Genomic DNA, 13,975 nt, shown 5'->3' on the forward strand with positions numbered 1-13,975 from the left:
GTTTCCTGTGTCGTCCTTATCCTGACAGCCGCAGCTTCAAGAGCTGTTTGAAGGGGCATAGGTTCACTCCATACTGAGTTCAGGACATAGATACAAACTCCCCCTGACACTCTGTTATAGTCGCTAAGGTTCTTGTAATATCCCCTATAGCCGCAGAGGGCAGAGGTCTGCATTGCTGGGAACCAGGTTTCCTGGAGGTCAATGCAGAAAGCAGGTGTAAAACTTAACAGTTGCCGTAGCTCAGCCAGGTGGTGGAAAAAACCGCAGCAATTCCACTGGAGAATGACATTATTGTGAGGCTGGGAAGGCATGAAGTGCGCAAGGAGGCAGGTAACGCCTCAGGGTCACCTGCTGCCACCGATTGAGTATTTGTATCCATTCCTATTGTGGATGAGGCATCACTGAGAACCAGGTCCTCAGGGGACGCTAAGATCTCCACCTCATCTGCAGGTACAGAACTGGTATGGAGTGATGGTGTTGGGGCCACCAGAGGGTCTCTTTTCTTAGCAAACTTCTTTGTTTGGTTGCCCTCTCGCTTCTCTTTAGGGGCTTGCTGGGAGGACGCCTCTGAAGTAGCTTCAGGCACAGAGGAAGCCCGTGAAGCTCTTCGTCTAGCAGCTTTTGGCTCCTTCAGCCACTGGCGAGTGTCCGCTGTGGCGCCTCGGAGAGAGGGACCCCTTCTGCATGAGAGGCTGTTGCTTCTCCAGCTCCCTGCATTTGGAGGGGGGGGGGGGAGGTGCTTGCTCCAGAAGCACGTACTTTGGTATCACGGAAGATTTTCCCCCTACCACCAAGGGAGCAGATGTATTCGGGAGGCCCGAAGGGCACAATGTTCGTGGCATAGTGTGTGGTGTGACTGGTGCTTGAGACAGCAATGGTAATGTAGTTGCAGCCTATGTGGATGTAAACAGAATGGGGTGTAATTGTTCAAATTTAGGTTTAACCTCTTGGTAAGTCAACTGGTTGAGGGTCTTGTACTCCATGATTTTCCACCCCTTTTTGAGTACTGTGCAGTCTGGCCAGCAGCAGGAATGCTGCTCTCCGCGGTTGATACAAATGGGAGGAGGCACACATGGAGTATCTGGATGCAGTGGATGTCCGCAGTCTCGACATGTGGCTCTGGAAGTGCAGCGGGAAGACGTGCCAGAACTTCCAGCACTCAAAGCACCGCACATGGGGAGGGACATATGGTTTCACATCACAGCGGTAAACCATCACCTTGACCTTTTCAGGCAATGAATCACCCTCAAAGGCCAAGATGAAGGCACCGGTAGCAACCCTGTTGTCTTTGGGTCCCCTGTTAACGCACCAGTTGAAATGAACACCCCGTTGTTCTAGGTTGACGCGGAGCTCGTCGCCAGACTGCAAGAGGAGGTCGCGATGGAAAATAATCCCCTGGACCATGATGAGGCTTTTATGGGAAGTGATGGAAACAGGAATATCACCCAGCTTGTCACAAGCGAGTAATGCTTGGGATTGGGCTGGGGATTCTGTCTGAATCAAGACTGCACCACTTCTCATCTTTGACAGTGCTGTCACTTCTCCAAACTTATCTTCAAGATGTTCAACAAAAAAACTGAGGCTTCATAGGTAGAAAGAAGTCCCCGTCCATTCTACTACAGCATTACTCATTAACAGCTCAGGAATCAGCAGTGCGATCCCTGTGTTGTCAGGGGGGGGGGGGGGGGGGCTACCACCAAATGGGTACATGGTGGCCCCACCACAACAGACTGGCTACCGTGCTGGATATTGGATGCAGAGAAATCCAATATTGTCTTGGGTGTGAAAGAGGACAGGAGACGACGGAAGAAGATAACATACTCCGGAAAGTGTCCTCACCCAGATAGTTGAATTGCAGGTGGAGATGAAAAGCCATGACAAGAGGTTCAAGAGACTGAATCTAGGGGCTCTATGGATAACTAATGCACCACGTAAGGCGTCCTTCCCCATATGGCCTGCACTTCTGTAGAATTTGGAAAGTGGTGGGTCAAACCATAAAATGGGCCAAAGATTGTGAGACTCCTTTTAGTCGCCTCTTACAATGGGCAGTGATATCTCGGGCCGATTCTAACCTCCAGACCTGCAGGGGGCAGGGGTTAAGTGTGTATTGACACTTCTTTTCATTGTTCCTTTATAAACCTTCCCACAGCTACAAAGAATTTTATACACCCCAGGAGTTGCTAAGGGGTGACGTGTGTCTTTCGCTGATCTAAAAGTCACTGATCTTCTTGGTGGGTCTAAATATTGTTTCAACTTGAAACTTGGCTGTAACTTTCCCAATATGGTCCACAATATTGCAAATAAATGGAAGAAAAACTTTTCCAGCTGACAATTGTTGTTACTGAATGTTGTCAGACACTTTCCTTCTGGGATGAAGTGCTCGATCTATCTCGTTTTCAGTGAATCCATTTTTCTTAAAAGCCATCCGCAAATGATTTACTTCATCTTGTAAATAAACTGGCTCACAGATCTTATTAGCTCTGTCCACCAATGTTTTAATGACACCTCTCTTCTGCTTGGGATGATGGTTCGAATCGTTATGGTCGTAACGGTTGGCGTGTGTGTCTTTTCTATAGACTTTTCTTAGGGCATAAAGACTCCCGTCTGCCCGTCTAATTCACAATATTACGGACCGTATTGGGAAAGTTCTGGCCAAATTTCAAGTTGAAACAATCAAGAAGATTAGTGAGTGTTTAAGATTGGCGGAAGATGCACAACACCCCTTAGCAACTCATGGGAGTGTATAAAATTCCATGTAGCTGTTGGAAGGTTTATATTCGAACAATAAAAAGAAGTGTCAACATCCACTTAACGGAACACAAAAGGAACTGTCAAAGGGGACATACCGACAAATCAGTTGTAGCGGAACATGTTTTTAAAGACTGTGATCATGAAATAAAATTTAGTGAGATAAGTGTGGTAGCCACGACGTCGCATTATTATGCACGCATGTATAGTGAAGCTATAGAGATTCAGAAACACCACAATAATTTTAATAGAAAAGAGGAAGGCTTAAAGTTAGACAAAATATGGTGGTCGACTTTGCACCAACGATGTGACAATCGATTACCTTCAATTGAGAATAAAGACATTAGACAGAGAGAGACTTACAGTCAGCCCCACGTGACGTATGACGGTTACCTCAATGTGCTCTATATAAACGGGACCTCCGCGGCCTGGCAGCCAGTCGTTGACTCACCTCGGAAGATGTTGCCCGCAGTTGACAACTAAACGTCAGGAAGATGAAGTTTTACAGACCGACCATGGCCTCCCAGCCCAGAAGTTTTAACTAATGTAAAGCAGCCATGTTATGTACTGTCTCTGCTGCAACCATTGTACAGCTTTTTATATTGCTAGGACTACGAACCAGCTGCCCCTGAGTAGGAATGGCCTCTGCCAAATGGGGGCCAAAAGCAGCAAAGTGGACACCCTTCGGCATATCATGCAGCTGAACTTCAATGCCCGACTTCAATGAGTGCTCCACAACCTGAACATTTTCTGCTACCGAAACTATCCCAGCCTCAACCTACAATAACCCAAGTTCTCCACACCTTCCACCTAATAGTATCTGGCCCCTCTTTCCTATCACCTCCCCCCATTGTGTACCGCTCTCTAACAATGTACCCACCAGCCCTTTCTCCTCTCTGCTATTCTCCTTTCCTGCTCCTCACCCCCTCCCCTACAGCATCCTGACACTGTAATTGGCAACCTTGTCCTGCCGCCGTCTAGTCCCTGCATGCTCTGCCAGAGAGCACACTTATCCCCCCCACTTGTACTCTGTTACCGCCCCCCCCTTCCCCGCCCCATTACACACAACAGTTGCAGTCTGGTCAGAGTGGATGGAGGTATCGGTCATGTGCCCGTAAGGTGCGCCTGCTTGTGTGAATGTGTGTGTGCGTATGTTTTCTTTCCTTTCTGAAGAAGATTTTGATCGAAAGATCAGTGTGTAACAGTGTATTCATTAAGCCTGTCTGCATCTAAGTGTGTAATCTTTAATGTGAGTAGCAGTCTATCCTTTCCATAATTGCTGAAATTACACATCATATCAGCTCCAAAACTTGGAATAAACAAACAGAGGAAGGAATTAATGCTGGAAGCAGCCATAGCCACTCTAAAACACACTAAAATTTCCAGTTTCAAAGTTTAGGCTGGAGCCAAGACACTACACAAAATTTTAAAGGTTTTCCACGCTCCTTTTGACGTCAGCTACAACAGAGGTCAGATTCCTACCCAATTCGCTTCAGACCTCTCATCGCAATGTAAAATTCACTCACTGAAAATGTCAGATATAGTGAATTGTACGTCATACACGTCACAGATGGAGGTTCTCTTGCATGAGTATGAAGCCAGATGTTATGAGACAGTGCCCTACTCAGAGGCACATCAGTGTTACTTCATCTTGCCACAATAACTGGTGTGACGTACACCACAACTGGCTGTTGAATTCACTGTCTGCAGCTTATAGTCTCTCACAGCAAGCCTCTCCTTCCCCCACAGTTGTATGACTGTCTCAACAACAAAATGAAAGCATGCCAGGGAAGCAGCATATTCTGTCACCTCACGGATTCAGCAGGTCTCCTTGACTGTTTGCACGTTTCCCTTGTTTGCCACATTCTGTGATACTCAGCAGAATGATACGTATTTTTCTTGTAGTTCAGGGACGAAAAAGGATATCAACAATATTTTGCATCAATTTCTCTACTATGTACATTTGCTTCAATGCCAACAGAGCATAAAGGAATATCAACAAATGGACTTTTTGCTGTGAAGACCCTGTATCTGCTCCAGTGTCTTCAGGACTGCATAGAGGTCTGCAGTAATGACGACATATTCATTAGAAAGGTGAATCCAGAAGATTTAATTAGGAAACATGACTGAACAGTCAAGGAATCCCCTTGCTTACAGCCATCTGTGTAACTATTTTAAAACCACACTGACTATCTAAAATATTATAAAAAAAGATTTAAAAGTTAATCTGAAGTGTCACCTTTATTAATTTTTTTATAACATAAATCGAAAATAATTTTAGAATCTGCCACACCTATCTCCAAAAGGCAATTCCTCGTGCAATCTCACAGGGCCTCGTTCCCACATGGTCTTGTTGCTTGATGTCAGTTATTAAAGAGTCTTTCCATTTGTAAGTGAGCAACGGCACAGTATGCAAGCACCTGCAGTGTGGTAAGTTCTCTTACAAGCCTGTTCACTATGAGGAGCTGCCACGTAATGTTAAGTGGTGGCTCCTCAGCCTCAGCCCAGAGGCTTGTTATGATGATTGGTAGGTTGGATTGGGGCAGGCGACCAAACTACGCAGTCATCAGTCCCCCCAACCTTGGAATAACTAAAACCGATAAAACCTCACACTATAAGAGGTAACTACAATGGCCATAAAATTACAAACTATTGACAGAGGAGGGAAAGAAAGTGACTAATGACAGGTGCACGAAGGAAGAAGCACAGGTGAACAAGATAGACACTCAAGATAAAACAGACCCCATAAGGAAAGGAGTGGGAAGGCAGAGGGCGGGGGTAAACCACCAAGCCAGTCCAATCGGAGGGGAAGGGGGGAGCGAGACAGAGGCTTGGTATGAGGCTAGTTGTAATGGCCTTAATGGTCATCCTATTCCCTCAGGGTGTGCCACATCCAACATTTATAAATACCAGGTAATCAAAAAGTCAGTATAAATTTGAAAACTGAATAAATCACAGAATAATGTAGATAGAGAGGTACAAATTGACACACATGCTTGGAAGGACATGGGGTTTTATTAGAACCAAAAAAATACAAAAGTTCAAAAAATGTCCGACAGATGGCGCTTCATCTGACCAGAATAGCAATAATTAGCATAGCAAAGTAAGACAAAGCTGTAGTCGAGGAATAATGTTGTGAACAGCACTGTAAAGTATGTCCGGAGTTATGGTGAGGCATTGGCGTCAGAAGCTCCCTTTCAGCATCCCTAGAGATGTTGGTCGATCACGATACACTTGTGACTTCAGGTAACCCCAAAGCCAATAATCGCGCGGACTGAGGTCTGGGGATCTGGGAGGCCAAACATGATGAAAGTGGCAGCTGAGCACACGACCATCACCAAACGACGCACGCAAGAGATCTTTCACGCGTCTAGCAATAATTCCTTTTTTTGTTCTAATAAAACCCCGTGGCATTCCAAGCATGTGTGTCAATTTTTACCTTTCTATCTACAGTATTCCATGATTTACTAAGTTTTCAAATTTATACTGACTTTTTGATCACCCGGTACATTGTTAGCCCCTTAATCAAACTGAGATCACATTAAGTCTCTATAAAACTGGAACAGACAAGTTTGGTCTACTTCCCATTAAGTATGGCTAGTAGATTTTAAAATATTTAGTGTTTTAGAACTTGTGCTTTATGTCCTTAAGGTGTAGCACCCGCCACACTTAAAATAGAGTATGAAGCCCAGAAACCTTGTTGTTTTCTTAAAATTAAGACCGGTGTCATATGTACTCAATTTAGAAAAGTTAAAAACAGAACATTAGCATTTAAAAAAGACAAAAACAGGCTTCTCAACTGAGAAATTAAAACCTATCTCCTTCATCGATATCTCCAACATTAAAATAGTCAGCTGAAATTGAATGGTTATCTTTGCAAGGCTGGAATAGGAACACAAGATGGAGAAGTCATGCATAAACACTGGACAGGACTTTCTGCTGCGATGTTATACTGCTGATTACTGTGGCAAAAATAGTCACACTTACAACAATACCTTGAGGACACAAAATGGCGTAAGAGGACATCACTGACTAGATAAAAAGTGGTGAGATGAAGTACCATATAAAGACTGGAAGACATCCCTGGAAGCCCCGTTCATGGAGCTGTCCCAGGATAGTGGCACATATACTACAAGAAGGGACATACTAACAAAGACAGAGTGATACCAGACTGTCTGAATTCTAAGAAGATCCAGATACGGCAGCAGCTGTCCAGACACTCTGTGACCAAAATGGTACTGAAACAGAGGATGACAGACTAAAGGCCGAAATACTAAATGACTTTTTCCAAAGCTGCTTCACAGAGGAAGACTGCATTGTAGTTCCTTCTCTAGATTGTCGCACAGATTGCAAAATGGTAGATATCGAAATAGACGACAGAGGGATAGAGAAACAATTAAAATCACTCAAAAGAGGAAAGGCCGATGGACCTGGTGGGATACCAGTTCGATTTTACACAGAGTACGCGAAGAAACTTGCCCCCCTTCTTGCAGCGGTGTACCGTAGGTCTCTAGAAGAGCCTGGCGTTCCAAACGCTTGGAAAAGGGCACAGGTCATCCCCGTTTTCAAGAAGGGACGTCGAACAGATGTGCAGAACTATAGACCTATATCTCTAACGTCGGTCAGTTGTAGAATTTTGGAACACGTATTATGTTCGAGTATAATGACTTTTCTGGACACTAGAAATCTACTCTGTAGGAATCAGCATGGGTTTCGAAAAAGACAGTCGTGTGAAACCCACCTCGCGCTATTCGTCCACGAGACTCAGAGGGCCATAGATACGGGTTCACAGGTAGATGCCGTGTTTCTTGACTTCCTCAAGGCGTTCGATACAGTTCCTCACAGTCGTTTAATGTACGAAGTAAGAGCATATGGACCATCAAACCAATTGTGTGATTGGATTGAAGAGTTCCTAGATAACAGAACGCAGCATGTCATTCTCAATGGAGAGAAGTCTTCCAAAGTAAGAGTGATTCCAGGTGTGCCGCAGGGGAGTGTCGTAGGACCGTTGCTATTCATGATACACATAAATGACTTTGTGGATAACATCGGAAGTTCACTGAGGCCTTTGCAGATGCTGTAGTATATCGAGAGGTTGTAACAATGGAAAATTGTACTGAAATGCAGGAGGATCTGCAGCGACTTGATGCATCGTGCAGGGAATGGCAACTGAATCTCAATGTAGACAAGTGTAATGTGCTGCGAATACAGAGAAAGATAGATCCCTTATCATTTAGCTACAAAATAGCAGGCCAGCAACTGGGAGCAGTTAATTCCATAAATTATCTGGGAGTACGCATTAGTAGTGATTTAAAATGGAATGATAATATAAAGTTGATTGTTGGTAAAGCAGATGCCAGACTGAGATTCATTGGAAGAATCCTAAGGAAACACAATCCAAAAACAAAGGAAGTAGGTTACAGTACACTTGTTCGCCCACTGCTTGAATACTGCTCAGCAGTGTGGGATCCGTACCAGATAGGGTTGATTGAAGAGATAGAGAAGATCCAACGGAGAGCAGCGCACTTCGTTACAGGATCATTTAGTAACTGCGAATGCGTTACGGAGATGATAGATAAGCTCCAGTGGAAGACTCTGCAGGAGAGACGCTCAGTAGCTCAGTACGAGCTTTTGTTGAAGTTTCGAGAACATACCTTCACCGAAGAGTCAAGCAGTATATTGCTCCCTCCTACGTATATCTCGTGAAGAGACCATGAGGATAAAATCAGAGAGATTAGAGCCCACACAGAAGCATACCGACAATCCTTCTTTCCACGAACAATACGAGATTGAAATAGAAGGGAGAACCGATAGAGGTACTCAAGGTACCCTCCGTCACACACCGTCAGGTGGCATGCGGAGTATGGATGTAGATGTAGACCATCTGCTCTGCTCTGAACACCCCCCCCCCTCCCCCCTTGCAGCTGGTGAGGACAACTCTACAAAAATCTACTCAGGCATGTACGGTCCTTAGTAGATTTTAAAAATGTTATTAAAATGGCTTCTCTCAACAACTTGGAAAGATGTCCTGAAGCCCAAATGAAGTTAAAAAGGACAAGATGGATTTCTTTGCATGCTCTGTGAGGTGGTTGTGGTATACTGTAATCCTACCATGAGCAGACGAAGCATCATGAGGCGTAAATAATGCAGAATCCATCTCCAACATAGAAAAGTGGAAGTTGTATCGTTCATCATTGGCCACCAGCAACCACTCTGTAATGCTGGAAAGCTGGATACTGCCTGCAGTGGGAGTAACTCTGTCAAAATATTCTACCATTATCTGAGTGATGTCTTTTGAGTTTGGAGATTCCCATTCCACATTACAATAGCCAATGGGCACCTCCAGAAATCCTCTTCATGAACTCTCATCTGATTGAACTTCTAGTGGAATGGTTTACATTGGCCAGAAAATGTTGCCATGGTATCTTCCTGTTCTCTATAATAATTTACGAGAATTTCATTCTTGCTACCACCAAAGCTGAGAGGTTTTCTGCAGTTGGCTGGCACTTGAACTCGTTCACAACAACCCACCTCCCCCTGATTGTGGAATGGCTTCCACTGTTCCAACAAGGGACAATTTGCCTCTTAAGCAGGTCCATGGATTGGTATGAATGTTTCAGCAGAATGGTGGATAAATTTGCTAATACAGTACACCCACTGCTGGGCTTTATCACAATGTTCAAACTCAGAATGTTGTCTGTATGGTGCCACTTGTCTTATTCAGCATCTATTGTGGTGGTTTTCTCTCTGGCACTCCACCTGGAAGGTGAATCCAGAGTAGGAAGAGATCCGTTGAGTGCATGTCTTCGCCCACTTCCCATTGAGCAAAGTGTGTGGGAGCTGAAGACCATACTGACAGATCGGTAACTGTGAACAACCCTGTGGCTATGCTCATAAGTATGTGCTCTGCTTCCTGTCCAAGAGATGTGTATGGCAACATTAAGGTATTCTCAATAACTCTACATCTGGGGCACATGACTGGACAGCCGCAAACACACTGTGTGCATTAAAAGTTCCTTATAGGAGGAAGGGTTGAGTAAGCTGTGTAACAAGTTCTCTGCCTATAGCCTCATGCGGAGAAATTCCTGTTTGAAACACTGTCATTCACAAGATGTGATAGTGGTCTCCAGTCCTGTCCATTAGGATCTTTTAACAATCACTGTTCTCACTCTGTGTTACATTGCCGCAGGTGGTACACCAAAGAATCACATACTTTTATTCATAGTGTAGTCATGGGCAGTCCAAATACGATAGCTCCTTTCAGCCATCCTGTCACCTCTCCATGTTGAGCCATCTTAAGACACTGATTTCATATAGCAGACTTGGACATACCACATCCTTTCACTCTGATGACTTACATCAGCAGCTGAGGGTCATATGACTGCTTGATACTAGTTCTATGTCATCTACAGCATTTAAAAGTAACCAGTGTGGCTTTTTAAGAGGGAGACCAATATTACGCCCACTGAGGTTTAGTTTACCCTCGTACCAATTTCATCACCTCTGATCTACTAGATTTCAAAAAAGCAGGTTTTATATAAATCAAACAACAATAAAAACGGCCTCCAAAACATATGGTGGAATTTAACTGAGACTTACAAAAAGGGGGAAAAATACTGCAACCATAACAATTTTACTGTGTTAATGCCAGGCATCAGTAAACTCTATGTAACTACCTGCTACTTGAAAGTGGTTTACTGACAAACCTCCCATGGTGTCATTTGAAAACATCATGGTTTGTATACTACCCTCCGCATAGTTAAAGTTGGCTCTCAGTTGTCCTCCATATACTGTAGAAAACTCACGAGCTCAGGACAATTTGCACCAAATGTTAATCCCCGGTGAAGTAGTCAGACATGGCTCAGAGGAGGACACTAACAGACCACAAAAGTAACATTTTAAAAAACTGATTATTTATGATCTTCAGTCACTACTTTACAGACTTATAGGTCTATTTATATAGAAACAATCTGCATGTTTCACATTTTTAGCAAGTAGAGTGTAAACCTGGCCAGATTGTGAAGCTGTTTGTGAGAGTGAAGAACAGATTTTTTCCAGAGTTGTGGAAAACTTGGACTTTTCAAGTAAACAGTTTTATATGCATAAATCAAGGACTCCAAAAAGACTCAGCAAATTCTTCGAGACATTGTAGGAACTTCTACTGTCCATTAAATTACACTGATGTACTGAGACTCTTTTCTTATTCACTGCTTGAAATTCTGCCTTTGAGGCCAGTCAGTAGCAGAGTCTTCACGAAAGAGAAGGCATGTAGTACACAACATTAGCTGCTCGGTTGGGTCTGTGTCTGGCATACTTATTGAAATAAACACAGCAACCAAGTAGTCTGATAGTGCTTCTGAAACTGCTAATATAGTAACCTCAACTTCTGCAAATTGTTGTATGCATCAAGCTATCGGTGGGAAACAAAATGATTAAAGCACAAACATCCCTCCTCCAAAAGCTACTCGTCAGAATAGTGAGACACAGCTTCCAGGTGTAAAATGGGAAGCAAAATATTCCAAAATGGTGCAAGATTTCAGGAAATTATTTTGTCCAGACAGTGCAACTGATCATATTGTAAAATACACAAACTACAAACTACGCAGAATGGCAGCAGCATATTCATGTATGTCCGAGACTGCTCACAGACAGACTATGAACAATTATTTGCTTTCTTTGCTGTTTTATACCTCACAACTGAGTGAAAAAGTAAAAAAACATCAATACCAATTAACTATGAGCCTCCGGCGGGGCTACAGTCAATGACCACTACAGTCAATGACCAAATGGAGGTTCTATGCTCTTCTCCAATTTGATGACAAGTGTATCAGGGTACAGAAGAAGGCAACACACAACCTGGCACCAGTTAAAGAAATATATGAGATGTTACAGTCTAGAAGCAGTGACAAAATTAGACAAGATACTGGAAGCATTCTGTGGATGTTGCAAATTCAGACAATATATCCAAATAAGCCATCAACATATGGTAGAAAAGTACATGCACCATGTGATTTTAGAATTTTTATGCCACAAATATGGAAGCAGATGCAGGCAAAAACCCTACTGATCCTTATAAAGTACCCAAGATGCAAGGAATATGGTGTTACAACTAATTCAACCATTGACAATACAGGCTGAAACTCAACAATGGGCAACTATTTTGCAGCTATAACATTCACTAACAAACTGTACACTAATCATCAACTCACAGTACTTAGTAGCTATCCTACAGATGATTTAGAGGATAGTCCCACCACCAGAACTGAGATCAATAAAGGTTTTGCCAGTAAATAACAGCACTTTCACATTTAGAGAGAAACTTTGTAATAATGGCCTCCTTTGCTCATATGTTCCAAAAAAGAACAAGAATGTAATAATGGTATTACCATACATAGTGATGACAGAACAGATACTGACATTGCTGAAGCAAATAAACATAACATGATTACATTTTACAATCTCAAAAATGGAGGCACAGATGCTATCAACCCTTTAAAATTGGGAGCAATACATTTCAACTAATATACAAGATGAACGCTAATTACTTAATGCCAAGGAGAAGATTCCTTACAGAACCAAGTATGGTACTTAAAAAAGCACATGTGTCAATGCCTAGAGTATGTAAATAAAACTTACTGTCGGTATCAAAAAACTAACTACAGCATGAATCAAGAGAAAAGCCAAGATATCACTATTGCCCTAAAAGATAAACAGATTCACACAACATCGCTAACATCTTTGTTCCAGAACTATTTATAAAGAACATACAGCAACAAATGTTCTTAGTTGCTATGTGTGTATGCCATAAGAAGTTGGACTTCACTCTGATTAGTAACACAGGAATAAAGTTAACCTTGGCCCCTCTCTTACCATAATTACTTCGAAGCACTCTTGGAAGAGTGGTGTGAATTTAATGATGAACTGTGTATCCCTATTGCATAGTGAAATATCTTTCAAAGTTTAAGAAAGATAAGATAGATATTTGTTCATTTTATGATTCTAAGTATTTATAATGTGTTGGTAATAATAAACAAGTAATTTACTCAGTAAATGTATATTTCAATGGATCCTGTTGCCAAAAAACTGCAAAGTTACTTTAATTTGTATAAAACTAATATGGGAGCCATCACATCACAACAGATGCGAGTGTTGGGTGGGGCTATGCTTTACGGTAACACTTTCCAAGGAAAGAGAAAACATACAATGAAGACATTATTGACTAATACCTGCAAACATCTGTATATATCACTAGCGTTGAAGACCAATAGCCTAACTGCTGTTATGGGTTACAAGAGAAAATGTGAATGACGCAGAAGGTGTCAAACGTAACCTCTTTTATAAGACTTCTAGAGTAGTTCCTAATACGGAAACTAAGCACATCTACAAAATTAAAAGGTGTAATAAACCATCATTACTGATGGTCAAATAACAAAGCAGTTCATTAAGATAGATAAATTTCTCAGAAATACGAACAAAGCACGCGTACATCAAAGCCTAAACAGCAATATTAATTCCACCCGAATAGCTATCATGACGAACTGAAAACGAATGAACGTTTACTTTTCATCCGTTATCTACAATAAAATATGGCTAAAAAGATCCACACGTCTACAGTTATCACAGTTGATTGTTCCATATATTGATGATACAGAATCAGCTACATACGCTCCACATAAACGCAAGGGGCAAAACTGCAATAGACACAATGATGAATACCCTCTTTTAAATGATGAAAGGAGCGAAGTAAGTCCGTACACAGACAGGAAATTCAGTAAACATTTAGTATCGAAACTCAGATTTCACTACAGATAATGTGGCAGACTCACTGTCATGTATCAGAAGAAAACCCACCCGCCGAGACATGTAACAGCAAAAACCATACGTTTTTTAGTGCAAGATTCGATCATTCTCCTTTCCACACGTACTTCCACCGTAAACACAACACATAAACACACATTGCCAATGAGCAGAAATCACGTCTTTTCTTTTTTCAGTATTGCCAATGCATCCGCAATTGATGATTTGTAGGTCGCTGCTTACTTACAAAACAATACACAGAAAATCGCTATAACAACGCCAGATTATACACAGGTGACTTTGATTATATAGTAAAGGACCGAATTAAAGCCAAAATAATATCAATCTACAAAATGCATAAACACAAGCATTTACAACTGGCGCCAAATATAACGTGCGATAAGCGATTGCACTTTACATACCAAGCCGT

The 13,975-nt window shown here is 42.3% G+C and overlaps 1 protein-coding gene across 1 annotated transcript in view; it reads right to left on the reverse strand.

Annotated features, from left to right (window-relative positions):
* The window catches only part of LOC126480908 (protein JTB), a 44,987-nt gene extending 31,234 nt beyond the window's left edge, over positions 1-13,753 (reverse strand). Inside the window, exon 1 of the mRNA XM_050104315.1 lies at positions 13,600-13,753. Coding sequence (XP_049960272.1) covers positions 13,600-13,655 — 56 coding nt within the window. The 5' untranslated portion in view covers positions 13,656-13,753. The remainder of the gene's footprint in view (positions 1-13,599) is intronic.
* Positions 13,754-13,975: the final 222 nt, after the last annotated feature.

This window comes from Schistocerca serialis, chromosome 1 (genome assembly GCF_023864345.2).
Source record: "Schistocerca serialis cubense isolate TAMUIC-IGC-003099 chromosome 1, iqSchSeri2.2, whole genome shotgun sequence".
Classification (NCBI taxonomy): Eukaryota; Metazoa; Arthropoda; class Insecta; order Orthoptera; family Acrididae; genus Schistocerca; species Schistocerca serialis.